General features: G+C 41.1%; 1 protein-coding gene across 5 annotated transcripts in view; it reads right to left on the bottom strand.

Moving 5' to 3' along the window:
- The window catches only part of Rich (Guanine nucleotide exchange factor subunit Rich), a 349449-nt gene that overhangs the window by 30632 nt on the left and 293854 nt on the right, over positions 1-24963 (bottom strand). For 3 of the 5 annotated variants that reach the window (XM_071672678.1, XM_071672681.1, XM_071672682.1), the window contains 2 exons: positions 13467-13558; positions 8408-8582 (listed from right to left, as the gene is read on the bottom strand). In XM_071672678.1, the coding sequence (XP_071528779.1) occupies positions 8408-8582; positions 13467-13558 (267 nt within the window). The remainder of the gene's footprint in view (positions 1-8407; positions 8583-13466; positions 13559-24963) is intronic. The other 2 variants (XM_071672679.1, XM_071672683.1) reach the window with 1 other exon arrangement.

Below are 24963 nucleotides of genomic sequence, written 5' to 3'. Positions count from 1 at the left end.
AAGCGAGACTGTTATTGCTTGAATGTGGACCTGAGGTCAGGTTGGGCTTGTGTGATTCTCTCTGACCTTTGTAACCCAGGACTGCGACCCTGCTTTCCACAAATGGCGAACTTGGTTGCTTGTGGCGGGTGAATGACAAGTGACATTGTCCTAAAACAGCACTCAAAATTGCAAGAGAAGTATCATTTGTGCATATGTGAGGAAAGCGATTAAGGTGTGCTCAACCTGGCAACTTCTACACCAAGAACTTTGACATGTCTGGCAAATGTTAATTAACAACAGACATTCAAATACTGAGTTTGATAGTTATGAACAATATGCTAGAGCAACATCTCATAGCAGACAGACAACCTCAACATGACAGCACCAAAGTTTACTACAGGAACACATTTTCGACAACATATCAAAAGGAGAGGAAGGTTGTGCAAGATATTGAGGCCAGAAACTACAAAGACAAGGATATCAGTCTGATAATGCAGTACAACAATCCAAAAAAAAGTTTGCTCATAATGAATAACAACATGGTACGTTGCTCTGGAAGTTTGAACTGTATCTATGCGGTATATGAGTACTGATGCAATGTTGGGAGACTGTCAGCCCCACCATATAAACTACACTGGCCATAAAACCTGCTTCCTAAGCTACCGCCTCTCACTCCACTTACAAGAAGGTGGAATCAAACTTCATGAACAGAAGCATGAAATGAGACTAATGAGGGAGATAATAGTAACACCAAAATCATTACTAATTGCAGTGATCAGAGGAGACTACAGATATTAGAAACCATTCACATTAGAGAGAGAGCACCTGTCATCAACATCCAGACCAACATAACCACTGCCATACAGCTCTTTCATGGCCCACCAATAGGACATAGACCTAATGCTGTTTTAGGATGGATGGGCTATGTCATTAACCCACCACAAGCTACCAAGTCTGCCATTTCTGGACATCAGGAAAGAGGTCCTTGGTTATGAAGGTCAGAGAGAATCAGATGAGCCCAACCTGACTTCAGCTCCACATCCAGACAATAACGGTCTCACTTGGCCTTAATCTACTTTGTGATGGACTTTCTATATTCCTGCCTTGTTCAATATTGTTCTTTTTTGTTTTTCTTCAATTATAAGTTTTTTCCACAAATATATAATATTGTCAGAACTACTATTCCTTCAAACATACCCATTTTTGCTCTCTACGATAACATTCTGTCCTTCCACACATTCTTCACCGCTCCCAGAACCTTTGCCCCCTTCCCCGCCCTGACTCACTTCCGCTTCCTTGGACCCATTCACTTCTAAGTCCACTCCCAGTTATCTAAAACACTTCACTTCCTCTAATTTTTCTTCAATCATACTTACATCCCAACTAACTTGTCCCTCAACCCTGCTGAATTTTATAACCTTACTCTTATTCACATTTACTCTCAACTTTCTCCTTTCACACGCTTTTGCAAACCCAGTCACTAACTTCTACAGTTTCTCACTAAAATCAGCCACCAGTGCTGTATCATTGGCAAACAACAACTGACTCACTTCTCAGGCCCTCTCATCCCCAACAGACAGCATTCTTGCCCCTCTCTCCAAAGCTCATGCATTCACCTCCCTAACCACCCCTTCCATAAACAAATTAAACAACCATGGGGATATCACATGCCCCTGCCGCAGACTGACCTTCAATGCAAACCAATCACTCTCCTCTCTTCCGACTCATACACATGCCTTTCATCCTTGATAAAAACTTTTCACTGCCTCTAGCAGCTTACCTCCCACACCATATACTCTTAAGACCTTCCACAAAGCATCTCTGTCAACCCTATCATATGCCTTCTCCAGACCCATAAATGCTACATACAAATACATCTGTTTTTCTAAGAATTTCTGACACATTCTTTAAAGCAAACACCTGATCCATACATCCTGCACCACTTCTGAAACCACACTGCTCCTCCCCAGTCTTATGCTCTGTACATGCCTTTTCCCTCTCAATCAACACCCTACAATAAAATTTCCCAGGAATACTCAACAAACCTATGCCTCTGTAGTTTGAACACCCACCTTTATCTACTTTGCCTTTGTACAATAGCACTATGTATTCATTCTGTCAATCCTCAGGCACTTCACCATGATCCATACATACAATGAATACTCTTACCAACCAATCAACAACGCAGTCAACTCCTTTCTTAATAAATTCAACTGCAATACCATCCAAACCCACCTCGTTGCAGGATTTCATGTTCTGCAAAGCTTTCACTACCTGTTCTCTCTTCACCAAACCATTCTCCCTGACCCTCTCACTTCGCACACCACCTCAACTAAAATACCCTACATCTGCCACTCTATCATCAAAAACATTCAACAAAGCTTCAAAATACTAACTCCATCTCTTTCTCACTTCATCACTACCTGTTATCACTTCCTCCTCTTCCCTTCACCAATATTCCCATTTGTTCTCGTCTTTTTTTTTTTTTTTTTTTTTTTTTTTTTTTTTTTTTTTTATACTTTGTCGCTGTCTCCCGCGTTTGCGAGGTAGCGCAAGGAAACAGACGAAAGAAATGGCCCAACCCCCCCCCCCCATACACATGTACATACACACGTCCACACACGCAAATATACATACCTACACAGCTTTCCATGGTTTACCCCGGACGCTTCACATGCCTTGCTTCAATCCACTGACAGCACGTCAACCCCTGTATACCACATGACTCCAATTCACTCTATTTCTTGCCCTCCTTTCACCCTCCTGCATGTTCAGGCCCCGATCACACAAAATCTTTTTCACTCCATCTCTCCACCTCCAATTTGGTCTCCCTCTTCTCCTCGTTCCCTCCACCTCCGACACATATATCCTCTTGGTCAATCTCTCCTCACTCATTCTCTCCATGTGCCCAAACCATTTCAAAACACCCTCTTCTGCTCTCTCAACCACGCTCTTTTTATTTCCACACATCTCTCTTACCCTTACGTTACTTACTCGCTCAAACCACCTCACACCACACATTGTCCTCAAACATCTCATTTCCAGCACATCCATCCTCCTGCGCACATCTCTATCCATAGCCCACGCCTCGCAACCATACAGCATTGTTGGAACCACTATTCCCTCAAACATACCCATTTTTGCTTTCCGAGATAATGTTCTCGACTTCCACACATTTTTCAAGGCTCCCAAAATTTTCGCCCCCTCCCCTACCCTATGATCCACTTCCGCTTCCATGGTTCCATCCGCTGACGTTATTTACCTCCTTCCAGAACATCTTTATATTCTCCCTAAAGTTTAATGATACTCTCTCATCCCAGCTCTCATTTGCCCTCTTTTTCAACCCCTGCACCTTCCTCTTGACCTCCTACCATTTCCTTTTATACATCTCCCAGTCATTTGCACCCCTTCCTCATAAGTATCGTCCAAACACCTCTCTTTTTTCACTAACAACTTCACTTCTTCATCCCACTACTTACTACCCTTCGCAATCTGACCACCTCCTACCTTTCTCACGCAACATGCATCTTTTGCACAGGCCATCACTGCTTCCCTAAATACATTCCATTCCTCACCCACTCCCCTCACGTCATTTGCTCCCACCTTCTGCCATTCTACACTCAATCTCTCCCAGTATTTCCTCACAAGCTCACTTACTCTCATAACTCTCCTCTCCCAAATGTTTTCTCTACTTTTCTGAAAACCTCTACAAATCTTCACCTTCACCTACACAATATAGTGATCAGACATGCTACCAGCTAACCATCTCAGTACATAACATCCAAAAGTCTCTCTTTTACATGCCTATCAATTAATGTGTAATCTAATAATGCCCTTTGACCATCTCTCCTATTCACATACGTATACTTATGTATATCTCTCTTTTTAAACTAGGTATTCCCAATCACCACTCATTTTTCAGCACACAAATCCACAAGCTCTTCACCATTTCCATTCACAATACTGAATACCCTATGTACACCAATTATACCCTCAACTGCCACATTACTTACTTCTGCAATTAAATCACCCATCACTAATATCTGGACCCGTCCACCAAAGCTACTGACACACTCACTCAGCTGCTCCCAAAACACTTGCTTCTCATGATCTATCTTCTCATGACCAGGTACATAAGCACCAATAATCACCCATCATTCTCTATCCACTTTCTGTTTTACCCACACCAATCTAAGATCTACTTTCTTACATCCTCTCACACATTCCCACAACTCATGCTTCAGGAGTAGTGGTACTCCTTCCTTAGCTCTTGTCCTCTCACCAACCCGACTTTACTCCCAAGAATTTTCCAAACCATTCTTCCCCTTTACCCTTAAGCTTCATTTCACTGAGTCAAAACATCCAGGTTTCTTTCCACAAAGATACTACCTATCTCTCTTTTCTTCTCATCTTGGTTACATCCACACATATTCAGACACCCCAATCAGTGCCTTCGAGGAGGATGAGCACTCCCTGTTTGACTTCTGTTTCCACTTTTAGAAACTGAAAAACAAGAAAGGAAGGGTATTCCAGCCCCCTTTAGTCACTTTCTAAGAAACATGGGGAATAAGTGGGAGGTATTCTTTCTCCCTTAACCCCAGGGATAAACAGTAAAACAGTTTAGCAAAAATATTTTCATTAATATGAAATTACAAGTCGCTAATTAATTGCAGCGACTGTGATGGAAAATGTTACACTTTTACTTTTATTTATGGATGATGCAACTTTTCCACATATCCCTGGGGATAGGGGATTAAGAATGCTTCCCACGTATTCCCTGCATGTCGTAGAAGGCGACTAAAAGGGGAGGGAGCGGGGGGCTGGAAATCCTCCCCTCTCGTTTTTTTTTTTTATTTTCCAAAAGAAGGAACAGAGGGGGCCAGGTGAGGATATTCCAAAAAAGGCCCAGTCCTCTGTTCTTAACGCTACCTCGCTAATGCGGGAAATGGCGAATAGTTTAAAAGAAAAGAAAAGTATTTACTCATATTTCCCTATATACTTCTTTTATATGAGAAGGAAGCTAGCCTGTTTTCTGAAAGGACTGTTCTGCCCAGAATCTGTAGGAATCATAATCGAGATCATCTAGGCATATCCCATACATAGTGGCTGTGGAGATGCTGATTTAGGATAGTATAAGAGTGAAGATATCAAAGTAGCTGTTCCATCAGTGTGGGGATTCCGGTGCAGTTATGATATCAGTGCTGTGTGTGTGTGTGTGTGTGTGTGTGTGTGTGTGTGTGTGTGTGTGTGTGTGTGTGCTGTCTTAGCTGTATGGCAAACTATAGAAATATCAAACCTTACATACGATGAATATGGTTTCAGTTGTTTATTAATGAATCCTTCTGCATTTCCATAGAACATATACCATGGTTCAGACACATATTTTCCCTCCATCAAATCAGCTCCATAACTATGGTACCTACTGTATAATGACAGCAAACTCAATCTTTTTTGGTTATTTACAATAAATCCATTACCTTTTGTAATGATATTAAATTTTCCATCGGCATACAAAATATACCTTCATAGTAATTTGTACAATGGTTATAGTATATCTGCTTTAACCAGATATAAAGTATTACAAGGGACCTTTTTTTTTTCAGCCATTCATCACATTTTTTACAACTCTAAATGATGGTATGCTCGTTCATTCATGAAAAAATACTATTCACTATATGTTTACACCGCCTGGGTTGCCAGGTATCACTTCTGTCTACCAAAAAGTGTCGAGGAATATATGTCCCCAAAGGGTAGTGAGTGGTGAGATGAAGAAGTAAGATTATTAGTGAAAGAGAAGAGAGAGGCATTTGGACGATTTTTGCAGGGAAAAAATGCAATTGAGTGGGAGAGGTATAAAAGAAAGAGACAGGTCAAGAGAAAGGTGCAAGAGGTGAAAAAGAGGGCAAATGAGAGTTGGGGTGAGAGAGTATCATTAAATTTCATGGAGAATAAAAAGATGTTTTGGAAGGAGGTAAATAAAGTGCGTAAGACAAGGGAGCAAATGGGAACTTCAGTGAAGGGGGCTAATGGGGAGGTGATAACAAGTAGTGGTGATGTGAGAAGGAGATGGAGTGAGTATTTTGAAGGTTTGTTGAATGTGTTTGATGACACAGTGGCAGATATAGGGTGTTTTGGTCGAGGTGGTGTGCAAAGTGAGAGGGTTAGGGAAAATGATTTGGTAAACAGAGAAGAGGTAGTAAAAGCTTTGCGGAAGATGAAAGCCGGCAAGGCAGCAGGTTTGGATGGTATTGCAGTGGAATCTATTAAAAAAGGGGGTGACTGTATTGTTGACTGGTTGGTAAGGTTATTTAATGTATGTATGACTCATGGTGAGGTGCCTGAGGATTGGTGGAATGCGTGCATAGTGCCATTGTACAAAGGCAAAGGGGATAAGAGTGAGTGCTCAAATTACAGAGGTATAAGTTTGTTGAGTATTCCTGGTAAATTATATGGGAGGGTATTGATTGAGAGGGTGAAGGCATGTACAGAACATCAGATTGGGGAAGAGCAGTGTGGTTTCAGAGTGGTAGAGGATGTGTGGATCAGGTGTTTGCTTTGAAGAATGTATGAGAGAAATACTTAGAAAAGCAAATGGATTTGTATGTAGCATTTATGGATCTGGAGAAGGCATATGATAGAGTTGATAGAGATGCTTTGTGGAAGGTATTAAGAATATATGGTGTGGGAGGCAAGTTGTTAGAAGCAGTGAAAAGTTTTTATCGAGGATGTAAGGCATGTGTATGTGTAGGAGGAAAGGAAAGTGATTGGTTCTCAGTGAATGTAGGTTTGCGGCAGGGGTGTGTGATGTCTCCATGGTTGTTTAATTTGTTTATGGATGGGGTTGTTAGGGAGGTGAATGCAAGAGTTTTGGAAAGAGGGGCAAGTATGAAGTCTGTTGTGGATGAGAGAGCTTGGGAAGTGAGTCAGTTGTTGTTCGCTGATGATACAGCGCTGGTGGCTGATTCATGTGAGAAACTGCAGAAGCTGGTGACTGAGTTTGGTAAAGTGTGTGAAAGAAAAAAGTTAAGAGTAAATGTGAATAAGAGCAAGGTTATTAGGTACAGTAGGGTTGAGGGTCAAGTCAATTGGGAGGTAAGTTTGAATGGAGAAAAAACTGGAGGAAGTAAAGTGTTTTAGATATCTGGGAGTGGATCTGGCAGCGGATGGAACCATGGAAGCGGAAGTGAATCATAGGGTGAGGGAGGGGGCGAAAATCCTGGGAGCTTTGAAGAATGTTTGGAAGTCGAGAACATTATCTCGGAAAGCAAAAATGGGTATGTTTGAAGGAATAGTGGTTCCAACAATGTTGTATGGTTGCAAGGCGTGGGCTATGGATAGAGTTGTGTGCAGGAGGGTGGATGTGCTGGAAATGAGATGTTTGAGGACAATGTGTGGTGTGAGGTGGTTTGATCGAGTAAGTAATGTAAGGGTAAGAGAGATGTGTGGAAATAAAAAGAGCGTGGTTGAGAGAGCAGAAGAGGGTGTTTTGAAATGGTTTGGGCACATGGAGAGAATGAGTGAGGAAAGATTGACCAAGAGGATATATGTGTCGGAGGTGGAGGGAGCGAGGAGAAGTGGGAGACCAAATTGGAGGTGGAAAGATGGAGTGAAAAAGATTTTGAGTGATCGGGGCCTGAACATGCAGGAGGGTGAAAGGCGGGAAAGGAATAGAGTGAATTGGATCGATGTGGTATACCGGGGTTGACGTGCTGTCAGTGGATTGAATCAGGGCATGTGAAGTGTCTGGGGTAAACCATGGAAAGTTGTGCGAGGCATGGATGTGGAAAGGGAGCTGTGGTTTCCGGCATTATTGCATGACAGCTAGAGACTGAGTGTGAACGAATGGGGCCTTTGTTGTCTTTTTCTAGCGCTACCTTGCACACATGAGGGGGGAGGGGGATGGTATTCCATGTGTGGCGAGGTGGCGATGGGAATGAATAAAGGCAGACAGTGTGAATTGTGTGCATGGGTATATATGTATGTGTCTGTGTGTGTATATATATGTGTACATTGAGATGTATAGGTATGTATATTTGCGTGTGTGGACGTGTATGTATATACATGTGCATGGGGGTGGGTTGGGCCATTTCTTTCATCTGTTTCCTTGCGCTACCTCGCAAATGCAGGAGACAGCGACAAAGCAAAATAAATAAATAAATAAATAAATAAAACTACACCTGTTCATAGGGAAGAACACAGTTTTATGAACAAAGTATACCGACATCAAGTAGCTATAACGTTTTGTATGCCTATGTTTTGAGTAACATCAAAACCCATGGTTGATAGAATACAAAAAAATCTGAGCACTAAGGAAAAATTTTATGGTGAAGAAACATCATCATGAGTAATAAGCACCCATTTTGAAACACACAAGGAATTCTTCAGTATGATTGTCATATAGAGTTAAGAGGAAGTATGTGCTTACCAGTTCTGGGGGACTGTGGCAACAAAAGAGCCTGTCGAGGAACCATCTCTGAGAGGGAATACGCGGAAGTTGGAGAGTGAGGACCATGCTGGGGAGTTACTGTGTGAGTGTCTCCAGTTGCTTGACTCAGATATCCACTGTCACCAATCTCACCTGCATCAAGTGATGCAACCTCCTGAAATATTACTCACTGACAAAAAAATTTCATAGATCTTTGAGAACTAATACAATAATTAAATGATACTTTTAGAAATATGTGGTCAAAGTAAAATATAAAATTAACTGTTGTGCAAAACTTCTGTGTTCCCACTGACAATGCAGTAAAGGTTACATATGAAAGTAAAGGTAGATACAGATTGTGGAAAAGAGCTAGAATTATACAAGTCATATGGGAATTACATAATTCTGGGATGGATACCATTGAGATGAAAGTACACACAGGTAGACCTAAACTAAAGAAAGGGACCGGAATCATATAAGTCACCTGACAGGAATTATATAATTCTGGGATGAATACTGCAAAGACAAAAGTACAAATAAATATGGAATGAAGGAAGGGGCTAGATATGACAGGCATTCTATAGTTCTAGGGCAGATATTTCAAAGATGAAAATGCAGGTAAATATAAATTGAAGGAGGCGCAATTACATGTGATATGACAAAAATTATATAATTCTCTGGTGTATATTGCTAACAGAAAGTACAGGTAACTACAGACTGAAAGCAATGGTTGGAATCACACGTCATCAGACAGGAATCATATAATCTAAAAGTGATGGATATTGCTTGGTTGAAAGCATAGGTAATTACAGACTGAAGAAGGAGACTGCAATTACATATGATCTATCCATTTATCCATATCTCTGAAGCCCATTGCCTTTTGGGTACTCCCTCAAGGGGTTGGCCATGGGAAAAGTCTCCATAACTGATGAACCCTTGAGCCACTTCATAGGCTTTTGTACCTCACCCTCAACAACCCACTGACAGAGGGCAATTCTAACACAATGTTTTCAGAGGCTCCTACACAACATTCCAACACACTGATTCTCCTTACTGTGTCTACTAATATTCCAACCTACTACTACCCAATGCTCCCACCTAATGTTCCTACCTACTACTTCTATCTATTGCTCCTACCATTTTGCCAAATGGCTGGGCTAATGCACAGCATTCACCACAGGTAAATCTAAAGTTGAGAAGAATGAGCTGTATGAGTTAATTGTTGACAAGTGTTATGTGTGACAAGGAGAGACTGTGTGCTCGTGGGCAGAATGCCAGTCTATGTAAAGGTGAAGCAGAAAGAAAAGACACATGATCTAATAAAAAAAAATATAATTCTATAGTGGATATGAAGAGAGCATAAAGAGATATAGACTGAAGGAAGGGGCTGAAATTATTCAAGTCATCTGATAGGAATTAAATAATTCTAAGGTGAAAGTAAAAGATGATATACACTAAAGAAAGGGGCCAGAATCATGCAAGCCATCTCGGAGAAATTATACAATTTTAGGGCGGATATTGCTAAGATGTAAGTACAGGAAGATACAGAGTGAAGGAAGGGATCAGAATTCTCCAAGCCATCTAACAGGAGTTATATAATTCTACGGTGACTATTGCTGCATTAAAAGTACAGGAAGATATACACTAAAGGAAGGGGCTGGATTTATAAGTCATCTAAGAGGAATTACATAATTCTAGGGCGGACATTGCTAAGAATGTTGGAACCAAACATATAATCTAAATGTAATACTGTATTCATGCTGCAGAAATCACTGTTAATTTTTGACTGAAATTAGTGTAACTATGTCTATGTCTGCCCAGGATACACAGTTAAAAGTGCAAGAGAAATTACAGTTCTTCAACACCAAGGTGGAAAATTAACTTCATGATTAAGTGGCAGAGGAAGAAATCAAACTATGAGGTTTCCCATTAAACCTTACCCAATTAATGACATTGAAATACAATCTTTGTGATTTTTTTTTCTAAAATCTTTCCAGTGGCCTACACACCATAATACAGTACCCTTTTCATCCTTAACTATCAATCCAAATCAAATATGATTTCCAAAAATCTAATAAAGTGGCTAATTACAAAATCTCCTCTGTGCCCTTCATTCTTCAGCCTAATACACTACTTAATGCCAATATTCCTCTCATACTCCCTCATTTTATCCTTCATTCTCTCCCTTAGGCTCCCTATACCCCTTCCTCCTGTAACCCAACAAAGAAGAAATCTATTATTAAGTTCCTTAACTAGTCTAACCATTCCCATCATTATTTTATACCTTTCTATCACATCCCCATTTCTGTTTCAAATGAACAATATACAGACATACACAGGTTGAACATTCTGTCCTTTTTTTTTCTGAATACCAAAGGCTTTACTTAGGGACTTAAGCCCCCAACAAGCCTAGGTCTGAGCCAGGGATATAAGTCCACACCAAGCCCTGGTTCTACTCAGGGACATAGGCCATCATCAAGCCATAGTACCAGTCAGGAATGTAAGTCCTTAACAGGCACTGGTTCCAGTCAGGAACATAAGTCCTCATCAAGTCCTAGTTCCAGTCAGGAACATAAGTCCTCACCAAGTCCTAGTTCCTATCAGGAACATAAGTCCTCATCAAACCCTAGTTTCAGTCAGGAACATATGTTCTCATCAAGTCCTAGTTCCAGTCAGGAACATAAGTCCTCACCAAGTCCTAGTTTCAGTCAGGAACATATGTTCTCATCAAGTCCTAGTTCCAGTCAGGAACATATGTTCTCATCAAGTCCTAGTTCCAGTCAGGAACATAAGTCCTCATCAAGTCCTAGTTTCAGTCAGGAACATATGTTCTCATCAAGTCCTAGTTCCAGTCAGGAACATAAGTCCTCACCAAGTCCTAGTTCCTATCAGGAACATAAGTCCTCATCAAACCCTAGTTTCAGTCAGGAACATATGTTCTCATCAAGTCCTAGTTCCAGTCAGGAACATAAGTCCTCACCAAGTCCTAGTTCCTATCAGGAACATAAGTCCTCATCAAACCCTAGTTCCAGTCAGGAACATACGTTCTCATCAAACCCTAGTTCCAGTCAGGAACATATGTTCTCATCAAGTCCTGGTTCCAGTCAGGAACATATGTTCTCATCAAGTCCTGGTTCCAGTCAGGAACATAAGTCCTCATCAAGTCCTAGTTTCAGTCAGGAACATATGTTCTCATCAAGTCCTGGTTCCAGTCAGGAACATAAGTCCTCACCAAGTCCTAGTTTCAGTCAGGAACATATGTTCTCATCAAGTCCTAGTTCCTATCAGGAACATAAGTCCTCACCAAGTCCTAGTTCCAGTCAGGAACATATGTTCTCATCAAGTCCTAGTTCCAGTCAGGAACATAAGTCCTCATCAAACCCTAGTTCCAGTCAGGAACATATGTTCTCATCAAGTCCTGGTTCCAGTCAGGAACATAAGTCCTCACCAAGTCCTGGTTCCTATCAGGAACATATGTCCTCATCAAGTCCTGGTTCCAGTCAGGAACATACGTTCTCATCAAGTCCTAGTTCCTATCAGGAACATAAGTCCTCATCAAACCCTAGTTCCAGTCAGGAACATACGTTCTCATCAAACCCTAGTTCCAGTCAGGAACATATGTTCTCATCAAGTCCTGGTTCCAGTCAGGAACATATGTTCTCATCAAGTCCTGGTTCCAGTCAGGAACATAAGTCCTCATCAAGTCCTAGTTTCAGTCAGGAACATATGTTCTCATCAAGTCCTGGTTCCAGTCAGGAACATAAGTCCTCACCAAGTCCTGGTTCCTATCAGGAACATAAGTCCTCATCAAGTCCTAGTTTCAGTCAGGAACATATGTTCTCATCAAGTCCTAGTTCCTATCAGGAACATAAGTCCTCATCAAACCCTAGTTCCAGTCAGGAACATATGTTCTCATCAAGTCCTGGTTCCAGTCAGGAACATAAGTCCTCATCAAACCCTAGTTCCAGTCAGGAACATATGTTCTCATCAAGTCCTAGTTCCAGTCAGGAACATACGTTCTCATCAAGTCCTAGTTCCAGTCAGGAACATATGTTCTCATCAAGTCCTGGTTCCAGTCAGGAACATACGTTCTCATCAAGTCCTGGTTCCAGTCAGGAACATACGTTCTCATCAAGTCCTGGTTCCAGTCAGGAACATACGTTCTCATCAAGTCCTGGTTCCAGTCAGGAACATACGTTCTCATCAAGTCCTAGTTCCTATCAGGAACATACGTTCTCATCAAGTCCTGGTTCCAGTCAGGAACATATGTTCTCATCAAGTCCTAGTTCCTATCAGGAACATATGTTCTCATCAAGTCCTGGTTCCAGTCAGGAACATATGTTCTCATCAAGTCCTAGTTCCAGTCAGGAACATACGTTCTCATCAAGTCCTGGTTCCAGTCAGGAACATATGTTCTCATCAAGTCCTGGTTCCAGTCAGGAACATACGTTCTCATCAAGTCCTAGTTCCTATCAGGAACATACGTTCTCATCAAGTCCTGGTTCCAGTCAGGAACATATGTTCTCATCAAGTCCCTAGTTCCTATCAGGAACATACGTTCTCATCAAGTCCTGGTTCCAGATCAGGAACATATGTTCTCATCAAGTCCTGGTTCCAGTCAGGAACATATGTTCCTCATCAAGTCCTAGGTTCCTAGTCAGGAACATACGTTCTCATCAAGTCCTGGTTCCAGTCAGGAACATATGTTCTCATCAAGTCCTGGTTCCAGTCAGGAACATATGTTCTCATCAAGTCCTAGTTCCTATCAGGAACATACGTTCTCATCAAGTCCTGGTTCCAGTCAGGAACATATGTTCTCATCAAGTCCTGGTTCCAGTCAGGAACATACGTTCTCATCAAGTCCTGGTTCCAGTCAGGAACATATGTTCTCATCAAGTCCTGGTTCCAGTTAGGAATATATGTCCTCATCAAGTCAGCCTCAGTTCCAGGGTATTGTGTTCTCCATGACTAATGGTAAATTACAACAGTAATCTATTTGAATATGATATAAACAAATGAGAGTACATTAAACCATCATAAAAATTTTTGCTGCAATTACCTTTGGGACAGTAACGGAGAGGTTATGCATCCTATCCTCTATGAGCACAGACTTCTCACTTGAACTCCCTACACAATGAAGAGAAGTTGTCACTGTGAGGAAGGAAAGTCATCATGAGAGTAAATACTAAAGATGATACTACTTATACGTTCAAAATCATACAAACAAATTCAAAAACATCCAGGAAATGTCCTTACTTTACCTTACCTTCCTGCCCCAGGATTCCCTTTTGTGGGGCTCATGCAGCATTCAAGAAGCTACCCAAGTCCACCAAGTGAGACCTCTGGTTAAGTGGAGATGCTGTATGTATGACTTAAACTGATACAATACATGGGTTTTCAAGAAATAAGAAACTGTTACTTCTTTTTAACAATACATAAGTTGATGACATATCTCTTTCAGAACCATTCATTACATGAAACCTACTGTCTATCTATCTATATCTCTGATGCCTTTCCCTCCAGCAACTCCCATCAAGGGGGTGGCCATAGCAAAAGTCTTCACTTATTCCTGTCCTTACATGCCTCTCTCACATACACAGTTCCACTCTTCTCATACCAATCCATTCAATCATACTATCATACATTCCCCTTGAAAACCTCCAATCTTGTATTCTTTCCACACACACAAACCACCTTACAGTATTATGTTTCACCAACTCTACCACTCCATAATCTATTCCTTTTGCATTCCCTGCCATATCAGATATCTCATGCACCCCCACTAATTACTTTCCTCGTTCCATGAAGTCATATCACATGCTCATCTCAAATAACTTATTTCCACAGACTGGATTCTTGACCTCTGTGACTCATCCCATGTCCATGTTTCAGCTACATAGGTCAAGGTTGGGAGGACTATTCTGTCCCTTGATCCTTCAAATGTATATATATAATCCACTAAATAACTGCCAAAGTACATAGCACTCTGAAGTGTAAGGATAAGCATCCCGCTTCTTCAATAGCATACTACCAGGACAGAGATGATATTGCTCACAAAAGAAATCTCTTTTAATCTTAATAAAAACCATATCTCTATCTTGCTATAAATCATCTGACACAAGATATATTCCAATCCATTTCAATAATAATACTGTGATAATAACTTACAGTAAAAGCTGTAATAAAAATCTTAGCCATACAATCATTCTCTTTTCCTTTAATACTAACCATCCTTGAAAAATACATACAAAGAAAAAATCCACACTAATAAAATAATCACTTTATGTCTTATGCAGAATATTTCATACATTCATTCATTGAGTAATAGCTTATATGCAATGTCTCAGTTCACTAATGGTAAGAGGAAGAAAATTCAGATATGAATACAAAAAGATGAAAAACGAATCTGTAAAGGGGTTCCTTGTCAACCACAAGGGTTATGCTTCTAAAAAACCTACTGTTGTTGGCCAAACCATGGTTAACAAAGTACTGACCTTACTGAGTACATAAGGAATGAACTGCGAGAGACATACCTTGAGACCTATAATGACCACTTCAAAATATGAAAATTAACACATCATATTTCAGAAACAACATGTTTATTCTACAAAAACATAAAGAAACAATTTAATAATCTGTACAGAAAAGGAATTAAGATTTAACTGTGTACAGAATGGTGGGATTAGATCATCACAAATGCTCTGTGCTAGGTCTCTGTACTTTTACAAAGCAGCCACCCAGCTCTGCCACACAAAAGGCTGCCTCATTTTTCTTTTGTGGTTCACAGTGTTGACTCACCAACACCAAATGCTTCCCAAAGGGCACTGCACTTTCACCATGAGCAAGGCAATCAAAAAAGTCCGTTTCTTTCTCTAAAGATATCACTTTCCTTGCCATCCTTGTGGTAGTACAATTTGCATCATTAGCTTTATGCTTGATGGCCATTTTCTATAGCTTAAAGCAATAAACAAGTAAAATTTATTAAAAGTTTGTGATGCATCAATATCACTTATGGAGTTCCCCATTTAGCGAGAGTCACAGTAAGATGAAACAACTCAGCCAGGGTGCAGGTGACAATGCTTAGGTGACACATTATTTCACATGCATACTGCTTTGCACCTCTTCATACCACCACTGTATTGGATCACACCAGGTCTTGGCAAGAACCCCATGGCTGCCACTGTGCTCATCCACACATAAAAAAAAAAGTACCTCTCGATTTACAGCCATTTGATTTACACCATATTCAGATTAACACGTACAGTCAATTTATGTAAGTTTAAGTATGGAATAATGCAAACATCACTAGGCTGACAGAACTTGTTGTGTTGCAAGTGCAGTGTGAGAAGTGCACATATGCATGGTGTGGATAAAGTCTACAGTCATGGAGTGCTACAGTATTTTATGATGCAGTATACTGTATACTGCACATGTTTTGTCCCTTGCAATATACAAAGAGAGTGTCTTGTAAGTTTCCCTTGTACAACTGGTGCTGAAGAAGCATAAGGCCACTACCACTGAGGTTACAATGGATGTGCTCAAACACTATGAGAGAGATGTGTGAATATCTGATATCAAACGTGACCATGAACTTAGTGAATTCTACTCTATGGACGATTTGTGATAGTGCAGAGATCTATGAGAGTGCTAAGAATGGACCAATAATCAGTGTATCTAAGACTCCTATTCCCGAAGTTTGATTATGGAAAGAATAGAACAAATGTTGAGCACATGGAGCTAACATACAAGCTCGTGAAAATTTTTCTGTCAGCATGATTAAGATACAAGCAAATGACCAGAACATATATGATGACTTGCCAACAGAAGAAGGAGCAACAAAGACATTTCATGCAAGTCCTGGATGGTTTGTGAATTTTAAGAAATGCTACAATTGCCACAACATGAAAAGGCTGCTTTTGCTGATGTTTGTTGAGCTGAAAATTTCCTGGGAACCCTCAAGACTGATGATGAAGAAGGTAGTTAATCTGATGTAGATTTTTAACCTAAATAACACTAGATTATTTTGGAAGAAAATGCCTTTGAGAATGTATATTTCACATGAAGAGAAGACTCACAGTAGGATTCAAAGTTTGTTATTTTCTGTTTTTATTAACAGAATTCACTGTACAGTATGTATATTAAATTATGTTACATTTCCTGGTAGTTTTTCACTGATATAATATTCAGTACTGTCTTAATAATAATGGAAACCCCTAATCTGTTATATCATTTGATGTATATGTTTCTTATCTATACAAACACCTTCAAGAATGTAGCCATTACATAAATCAAGAAGTCCAGTACTCAAAACTCAAGCCATGGTTGATAAAATGATATCCATTAGCTGTGGTAGAAAATACTGAGGAATTACATCATTAAGGAGGACAATCACTTAGAGGAAAAGTAAGAAAAGGAAGATGAGCAGAGCAACAATGATGAGGAATACCTAAGTACCTAAGACGAGATGAAAGCAGATTGGAAAGTCTAAAACAGTGCTCACCACACATCTTGCTTGGCTTATAAAACATTTCTTTTCAGCTGCCAAATGCATTACATAATCATCAATATTCTTATTCATCTAAGAATGATCTGAACCATATGTCAAGTTTTCTTTTAAATGTTTCTGTCACTGTTCCATGCAAGTATCTTGTTTCTCCTGGGAGTACACTGAATAATCATTCTAGCTTCTTGGATGAAGTGTCATATATTTTTGTTTTATTAATTTTCAGAATGTTGGGGTGAAGAGAGTGGTGAGAGTAAGTTAGCTTGGGAAGGAGACTTGTGTGAGGAAGTACCAGGAGAGACTGAGTACAGAATGGAAAAGGTGAGAATAAAGGAGGTAAGGGGAGTGGGGGAGAAATGGGATGTATTTAGGGAACCAGTGATGGCTTGCGCAAAAGATGCTTGTGGCATGAGAAGCGTGGGAGGTGGGTTGATTAGAAGGGGTAGTGAGTGGTGGAATGAAGAAGTAAGATTATTAGTGAAAGAGAAGAGAGAGGCATTTGGATGATTTTTGCAGGGAAAAAATGCATATGAGTGGGAGAGGTATAAAAGAAAGAGGCAGGAGGTCAAGGGTGCAAGAGGTGAAAAAGAGGGCAAATGAGAGTTGGGGTGAGAGAGTATCATTAAATTTCATGGAGAATAAAAAGATGTTTTGGAAGGAGGTAAATAAAGTGCGTAAGACAAGGGAGCAAATGGGAACTTCAGTGAAGGGGGCTAATGGGGAGGTGATAACAAGTAGTGGTGATGTGAGAAGGAGATGGAGTGAATATTTTGAAGGTTTGTTGAATGTGTTTGATGACACAGTGGCAGATATAGGGTGTTTTGGTCGAGGTGGTCTGCAAAGTGAGAGGGTTAGGGAAAATGATTTGGTAAATAGAGAAGAGGTGGTAAAAGCTTTATGGAAGATGAAAGCCGGCAAGGCAGCAGGTTTGGATGGTATTGCACTGGAATTTATTAAAAAAGGGGGTGACTGTATTGTTGACTGGTTGGTAAGGTTATTTAATGTATGTATGATTCATGGTGAGGTGCCTGAGGATTGGCAGAATGCTTGCATAGTGCCATTGTACAAAGGCAAAGGGGATAAGAGTGAGTGCTCAAATTACAGAGGTATAAGTTTGTTGAGTATTCCTGGTAAATTATATGGGAGGGTATTGATTGATAGGGTGAAGGCATGTACAGAGCATCAGATTGGGGAAGAGCAGTGTGGTTTCAGAAGTGGTAGAGGATGTGCGGATCAGGTGTTTGCTTTGAAGAATCTATGTGAGAAATACTTAGAAAAACAAATGGATTTGTATGTAGCATTTATGGATCTGGAGAAGGCATATGATAGAGTTGAGAGAGATGCTCTGTGGAAGGTTTTAAGAATATATGATGTGGGAGGCAAGTTGTTAGAAGCAGTGAAAAGTTTTTATCGAGGATGTAAGGCCTGTGTACGTGTAGGAAGAGAGGAAAGTGATTGGTTCTCAGTGAATGTAGGTTTGCGGCAAGGGTGTGTGAGGTCTCCATGGTTGTTTAATTTGTTTATGGATGGGGTTGTTAGGGAGGTGAATGCAAGAGTTTTGGAAAGAGGGGCAAGTATGCAGTCTGTTGTGGATGAGAGAGCTTGGGAAGTGAGTCAGTTGTTGTTCGCTGATGATACAGCGCTGGTGGCTGATTCATGTAAGAAACTGCAGAAGGTGGTGACTGAGTTTGGTAAAGTGTGTGAAAGAAGAAAGTTAAGAGTAAATGTGAATAAGAGCAAGGTTATTAGGTACAGTAGGGTTGAGGGTCAAGTCAATTGGGAGGTAAGTTCGAATGGAGAAAAACTGGAGGAAGTGAAGTGTTTTAGATATCTGGGAGTGGATTTGGCAGCGGATGGAACCATGGAAGCGGAAGTGAATCTTAGGGTGGGGGAGGGGGCGAAAATTCTGGGAGCCTTGAAGGATGTTTGGAAGTTGAGAACATTATCTCCAAAAGCAAAAATGGGTATCTTTGAAGTAATAGTGGTTCCAACAATGTTGTATGGTTGCGAGGCATGGGCTATGGATAGAGTTGTGCACAGGAGAGTGGATGTGCTGGAAATGAGATGTTTGAGGACAATATGTGGTGTAAGGTCGTTTGATCAAGTAAGTAATGTAAGGGTAAGAGAGATGTGTGGAAATAAAAAGAGAGTGGTTGAGAGAGCAGAAGAGGGTGTTTTGAAATGGTTTTGTCACATGGAGAGAATGAGTGAGGAAAGATTGACCAAGAGGATATATGTGTCAGAGGTGGAGGGAATGAGGAGAAGTGGGAGACCAAATTGGAAGTGGAAAGATGGAGTGAAAAAGATTTTGAGTGATCGGGGCCTGAACATGCAAGAGGGTGAAAGGCGGGCAAGGAATAGAGTGAATTGGAACGATGTGGTATACCGGGGTCAACGTGCTGTCAATGGATTGAACCAGGGCATGTGAAGCGTCTGGGGTAAACCATGGAAAGTGTGTGGGGCCTGGATGTGGAAAGGGAGCTGTGGTTTCGGTGCATTATTACATGACAGCTAGAGACTGAGTGTGAACGAATGGGGCCTTTGGTATCTTTTCCTAGCGCTACCTCGCACACATGAGGGGGAGGGGTTTGTTATTCCATGTGTGGCAAGGTGGCGATGGGAACAAATAAAGGCAGACAGTATGAATTACGTACATGTGTATATATGTATGTGTCTGTGTGTGTATATATATGTGTACATTGAGATGTATAGGTATGTAGTGTGTGTGGACGTGTATGTATATACATGTGTATGTGGGCGGATTGGGCCATTCTTTCGTCTGTTTCCTTGCGCTACCTCGCTAACGCGGGAGACAGTGACAAAGCAAAATAAATAAAATAAAAAATAATTAATTTTCAGTATGTTCCATGGTATTATTGAAGACTTAACAACACTGCATATTCCCTATTGAAAGGCTTCAGGTTTAACACATTTTCTTCATATCTTCACATTGTTGCTGTGTATAGACTGTCATTTGTGCAATGGCAGTACCACAACCAATGAGGTAGGAGGTGCTGCTACTGTGAAAAATAAAGAAGCCTGAAACTGGGAAAAGTAGTGAGTTTGAGCAACTCAAGTGAATAATCTAGTTTTACTGGAGTAGCCAAGTTTCACCCCTCCTTCTCTTAACGACTTCATCAATACACCCCTCAGAGGTGGAACTAAGATGGAAGCATTGCCCAGTTACATCAGGGCAATAGTTTTAAATTAGGACAGACACCTGATGTTTACTGTTACTTTTAGTTTTGACAATTTTTGAGTCTCACTGCCTATGGAAACACTGCACTGGAATTGCCCTCTGCCAGTGACCTGTCAAGGGTGAGGCACAAATGGCTAAGAAGCAGCACTGGAGTCTACCAGTTATGCCCACGGCTAAAAGGAATGAACATCTGAGAATGATGGAGCTATGTGAATGGGATGAATAAAAGGGGGAGAATAAAAGGAAGGAGACTGTAAAGAGGTGTAAAAGTTGCAGCATGAATGTACTAGGAATAGAGGAAACCCATATCCTCAGGCAGAGTGCATAGAGTGCAAATGGAAATGATGAGTGCAAGTTATGGGAGGGCATGGAAGGAGGTGTGGTATGGACAGGAATGAGTGAAAGTTATCAGGGAAGAGGAAAAGAAAGATGTGCAATTCTGCTATCACCAAGAGTATGGGAGGGTGTTACTGAGCATGAATGGAATGAATCAAGAATAGTATGGTGAAAGGAAAGATTGGGATTGTAAAATATGCATGGGCATATATATGCATCAGAGGTGGAGGGAAGGAGAAGCGGGAGACCAAATTAGAGTTGAAAGGATGGAGTGAAAAAGATTTTGAGCGATCGGGGCCTGAACATACAGGAGGGTGAAAGGCGTGCAAGGAGTAGAGTGAATTGGAACGATGTGGTATAACAGGGTCAACGTACTGTCAAGGGATTGAACCAGGACATGAGATGTCTGGGGTAAACCATGGAAAGGTCTGTGGGGCCTGGATGTGGAAAGGGAGCTGTGGTTTCGGTGCATTGCACATGACAGCTAGAGACTGAGTGGGAACAAATGTGGCCTTTTTGTCTTTTCCTGGCAATACCTGAATAAGGACATGTGTATATATGTATATGTTGAAATGCATATGTATGTATGTGTGCATGTGTGGGCGTTTATGTATATTCATGTGTACATGGATGGGTTGGGCCATTCCTTAAGTTACCTTGATGACATGGAAGATGGCAATTAAGTACAATAAATAACAATATATAATATATATATATATATATATATATATATATATATATATATATATATATATATATATTATCCCTGGGGATAGGGAAGCAAGAATACTTCCCGTGTATTCCCTGCGTGTCGTAGAAGGCGACTAAAAGGGGAGGGAGCAGGGGGCTGGAAATCCTCCCCTTTCGATTTTTTTTAATTTTCCAAAAGAAGGAACAGAGGGGGCCAGGTGAGGATATTCCAAAAAAGGCCCAGTCCTCTGTTCTTAACGCTACCTCGCTAATGCGGGAAATGGCGAATAGTTTGAAAGAAAAAAAAGATATATATATATATATATTTTTTTTTTTTTTTTTTTTTTATACTTTGTCGCTGTCTCCCGCGTTTGCGAGGTAGCGCAAGGAAACAGACGAAAGAAATGGCCCAACCCCCCCCCCCCATACACATGTACATACACACGTCCACACACGCAAATATACATACCTACACAGCTTTCCATGGTTTACCCCAGACGCTTCACATGCCTTGATTCAATCCACTGACAGCACGTCAACCCCTGTATACCACATGACTCCAATTCACTCTATTCCTTGCCCTCCTTTCACCCTCCTGCATGTTCAGGCCCCGATCACACAAAATCTTTTTCACTCCATCTTTCCACCTCCAATTTGGTCTCCCTCTTCTCCTCGTTCCCTCCACCTCCGACACATATATCCTCTTGGTCAATCTTTCCTCACTCATTCTCTCCATGTGCCCAAACCATTTCAAAACACCCTCTTCTGCTCTCTCAACCACGCTCTTTTTATTTCCACACATCTCTCTTACCCTTACGTTACTTACTCGATCAAACCACCTCACACCACACATTGTCCTCAAACATCTCATTTCCAGCACATCCATCCTCCTGCGCACATCTCTATCCATAGCCCACGCCTCGCAACCATACAACATTGTTGGAACCACTATTCCCTCAAACATACCCATTTTCGCTTTCCGAGATAATGTTCTCGACTTCCACACATTTTTCAAGGCTCCCAAAATTTTCGCCCCCTCCCCCACCCTATGATCCACTTCCGCTTCCATGGTTCCATCCGTTGACAGATCCACTCCCAGATATCTAAAACACTTCACTTCCTCCAGTTTTTCTCCATTCAAACTCACCTCCCAATTGACTTGACCCTCACCCCTACTGTACCTAATAACCTTGCTCTTATTCACATTTACTCTCAACTTTCCTATCACTACTCTGCCACACAGGAAATAGCCCCCCACCACCACCATCACCACCAACCACCTACACACACACACACACACACACACACACATCGAGGCAGTGCAAGGAAAAGAAAAAAGGCCACACATGCTCACACTCAATCTCTAGCTGTCATGTGTAATGCACCAAAACCACAGTTCCATTTCAACATCCAGGCCCTACGCACCTTTCCATGGTTTACCCCGGACACTTCATATGCCCTGGTTCAGTCCATTGACAGCACGTTGGCCCCACTATACCACATCATTCTAATTCACTCTATTCCTTGCACACCTTTCACCCTCCTGTATGTTCAGGACCCGATCACTCAAAATCTTTTTCACTCCATCATTCCACCTCCAATCTGGTCTCCCACTTCTCCTTGTTCCCTTCACCTCTGACACATATATCCTCTCTCTCAATCTTTCTTCACTCATTCCCTCCATATGTCCAAACCATTTCAACACACCCTCTTCTGCTCTCTCAACCCTACTCTTTTTATTTCCACACATCTCACTTACTCTCACATTACTTAATCGATCAAACCACCTCACACCACATACTGTCCTTAAACATTTCATTTCCAACACATTCACCCTCCTCTGTACAACCCTATCTATGCCTCACAACCATATAACATTTTTGGAACCACTATTCCTTCAAACATACCCATTTTTGCTCTCATAGATAATGTTCTCTCCTTCCACACATTCTTCATCACTCCCAGAACCTTCACCCCCTCCCCCACCCTGTGACTCACTTCCGCTTCCATGGTTCAATCCGCTGCTAAGTCCACTCCCAGATATCTAAAACACTTCACTTCCTCCAGCTCTTCTTCATTCAAACTTAACTCCCAATTAAATGGTCCCTCACCCTCAACCCTACTTAACCTAATATCCTTGCTCTTATTCACATTTACTCTCAACTTTCTCCTTTCACACACTTTTCCAAACTCATTTAACAACCTCCGCTGTTCCTCACACGAATCAGCCACTAGAGTTGTCTCATCGGTGAACAACAACCGACTCACTTACCAGGCCCTCCCATCCACAACAGACTGCATGCTTGCCCCTCTCTCCAAAACTCTTGCATTTACCTCCCTAATCACCCCATCCATAAACAAATTAAACAACAATGGGGACATCACACACCCCTGCCACAGGCTGACATATGCCTTCTCCAGATCCATAAATGCTACATACAAATCCACTTGTTTTTCTAAGTATTTCTCACATACATTCTTCAAAGCAAACACCTGATCCACACATCCTCTACCACTTCGGAAACTACATTGCTCCTCCCCAATCTCATGCTCTGTACATGCCTTCATCCTCTCAATCAATACCCTCTCCTACAATTTCCCAAGAACACTCAACAAACTTATGCCTCTGTTGTTTGAACACTCACCTTTATCCCCTTTGCCTTTGTACAATGGCACTATACATGCATTCTGCCAATCCTCAGGCACCTCACCATGAATCATACATACAGTGAATATCCTTACCAACCAATCAACAACACAGTCACCCTCTTTTTTAATATATTCCACTGCAATACCATCCAAACCACATTTCATCTTCTGCAAAGCTTTCACTACGTCTTCGCTCTTCATCAAATCATTCTCTCTCTGACCCTCTCACTTTGTACACCATCCTGACCAAAACACCCTTTATCTGACACTCTATCATCAAACACATTAAACGAACCTTCAAAATACTCACTCCATCACTATCTGTTATCACTTCCCCACTTGCTCCCTTCACTGATGTTCCCATTTGTTCTCTTGTCTTACACACCTTATTTATCTCCCCAAACATCTTTTTATTCTCCCTAAAATCTAATGATACTCTATCACCCCAACTCTTATTTGCCCTCTTTTTCAACTCTTGTACCTTTCTCTTGATCTCTGGTCACTTTCTTTTATACATCTCCCACTCATGTGCATTACTTCCCAGCAAATATCATCCAAATACCTCTTTTTTCTCTTTCACTAACAATCTTACTTCATCACACCACTCCCTACCCTTCCTAATCTGGCTATCTCCCATCTTTCTCATACCAGGTGCATCTCTTGTGCAAGCCATCACTGCTTCTCTAAATACATCCCATTCCTCACCCACTCCCCTCACATAATTTGCTCTCACCTTTAGCCATTCCACACTCAATCTCTCCTGATACTTCCCCACACAAGTCTCCTTTCTAAGCTCACTTACTCTTACCACTCTCTCACCCCGACATTCTCTCTTCTTTTCTGAAAGCATCTACAAATCTTCACTTTTGTCTCCACAAGATAGTGATCAGACATCCCTGCAGCTGCCCCTCTCAGCACATTAACATCCAAAAGTCTCCCTTTTACACGCCTATCAATTAACACGTCCAATAATGCCCTTTGACCATCTCTCCTCCTCACATATGTATACTTATGTATATCTCTTTTTAAACCAAATACTCCCAATCAACAGTCTTTTTTCAGCACATAAATCCACATGCTCTTTACCATTTCCATTTACAACATTGAACACCCCATGTATACCAATAATACCCTCAACTGCCACATTACTCACCTTTGCATTTAAATCACCCATCACTA

This window comes from Panulirus ornatus, chromosome 17 (assembly GCF_036320965.1).
Source record: "Panulirus ornatus isolate Po-2019 chromosome 17, ASM3632096v1, whole genome shotgun sequence".
Classification (NCBI taxonomy): domain Eukaryota; kingdom Metazoa; phylum Arthropoda; class Malacostraca; order Decapoda; family Palinuridae; genus Panulirus; species Panulirus ornatus.
The sequence above is the reverse complement of the archived record's forward strand: the minus strand, read 5'-3'. Positions and strand labels throughout refer to the sequence as shown.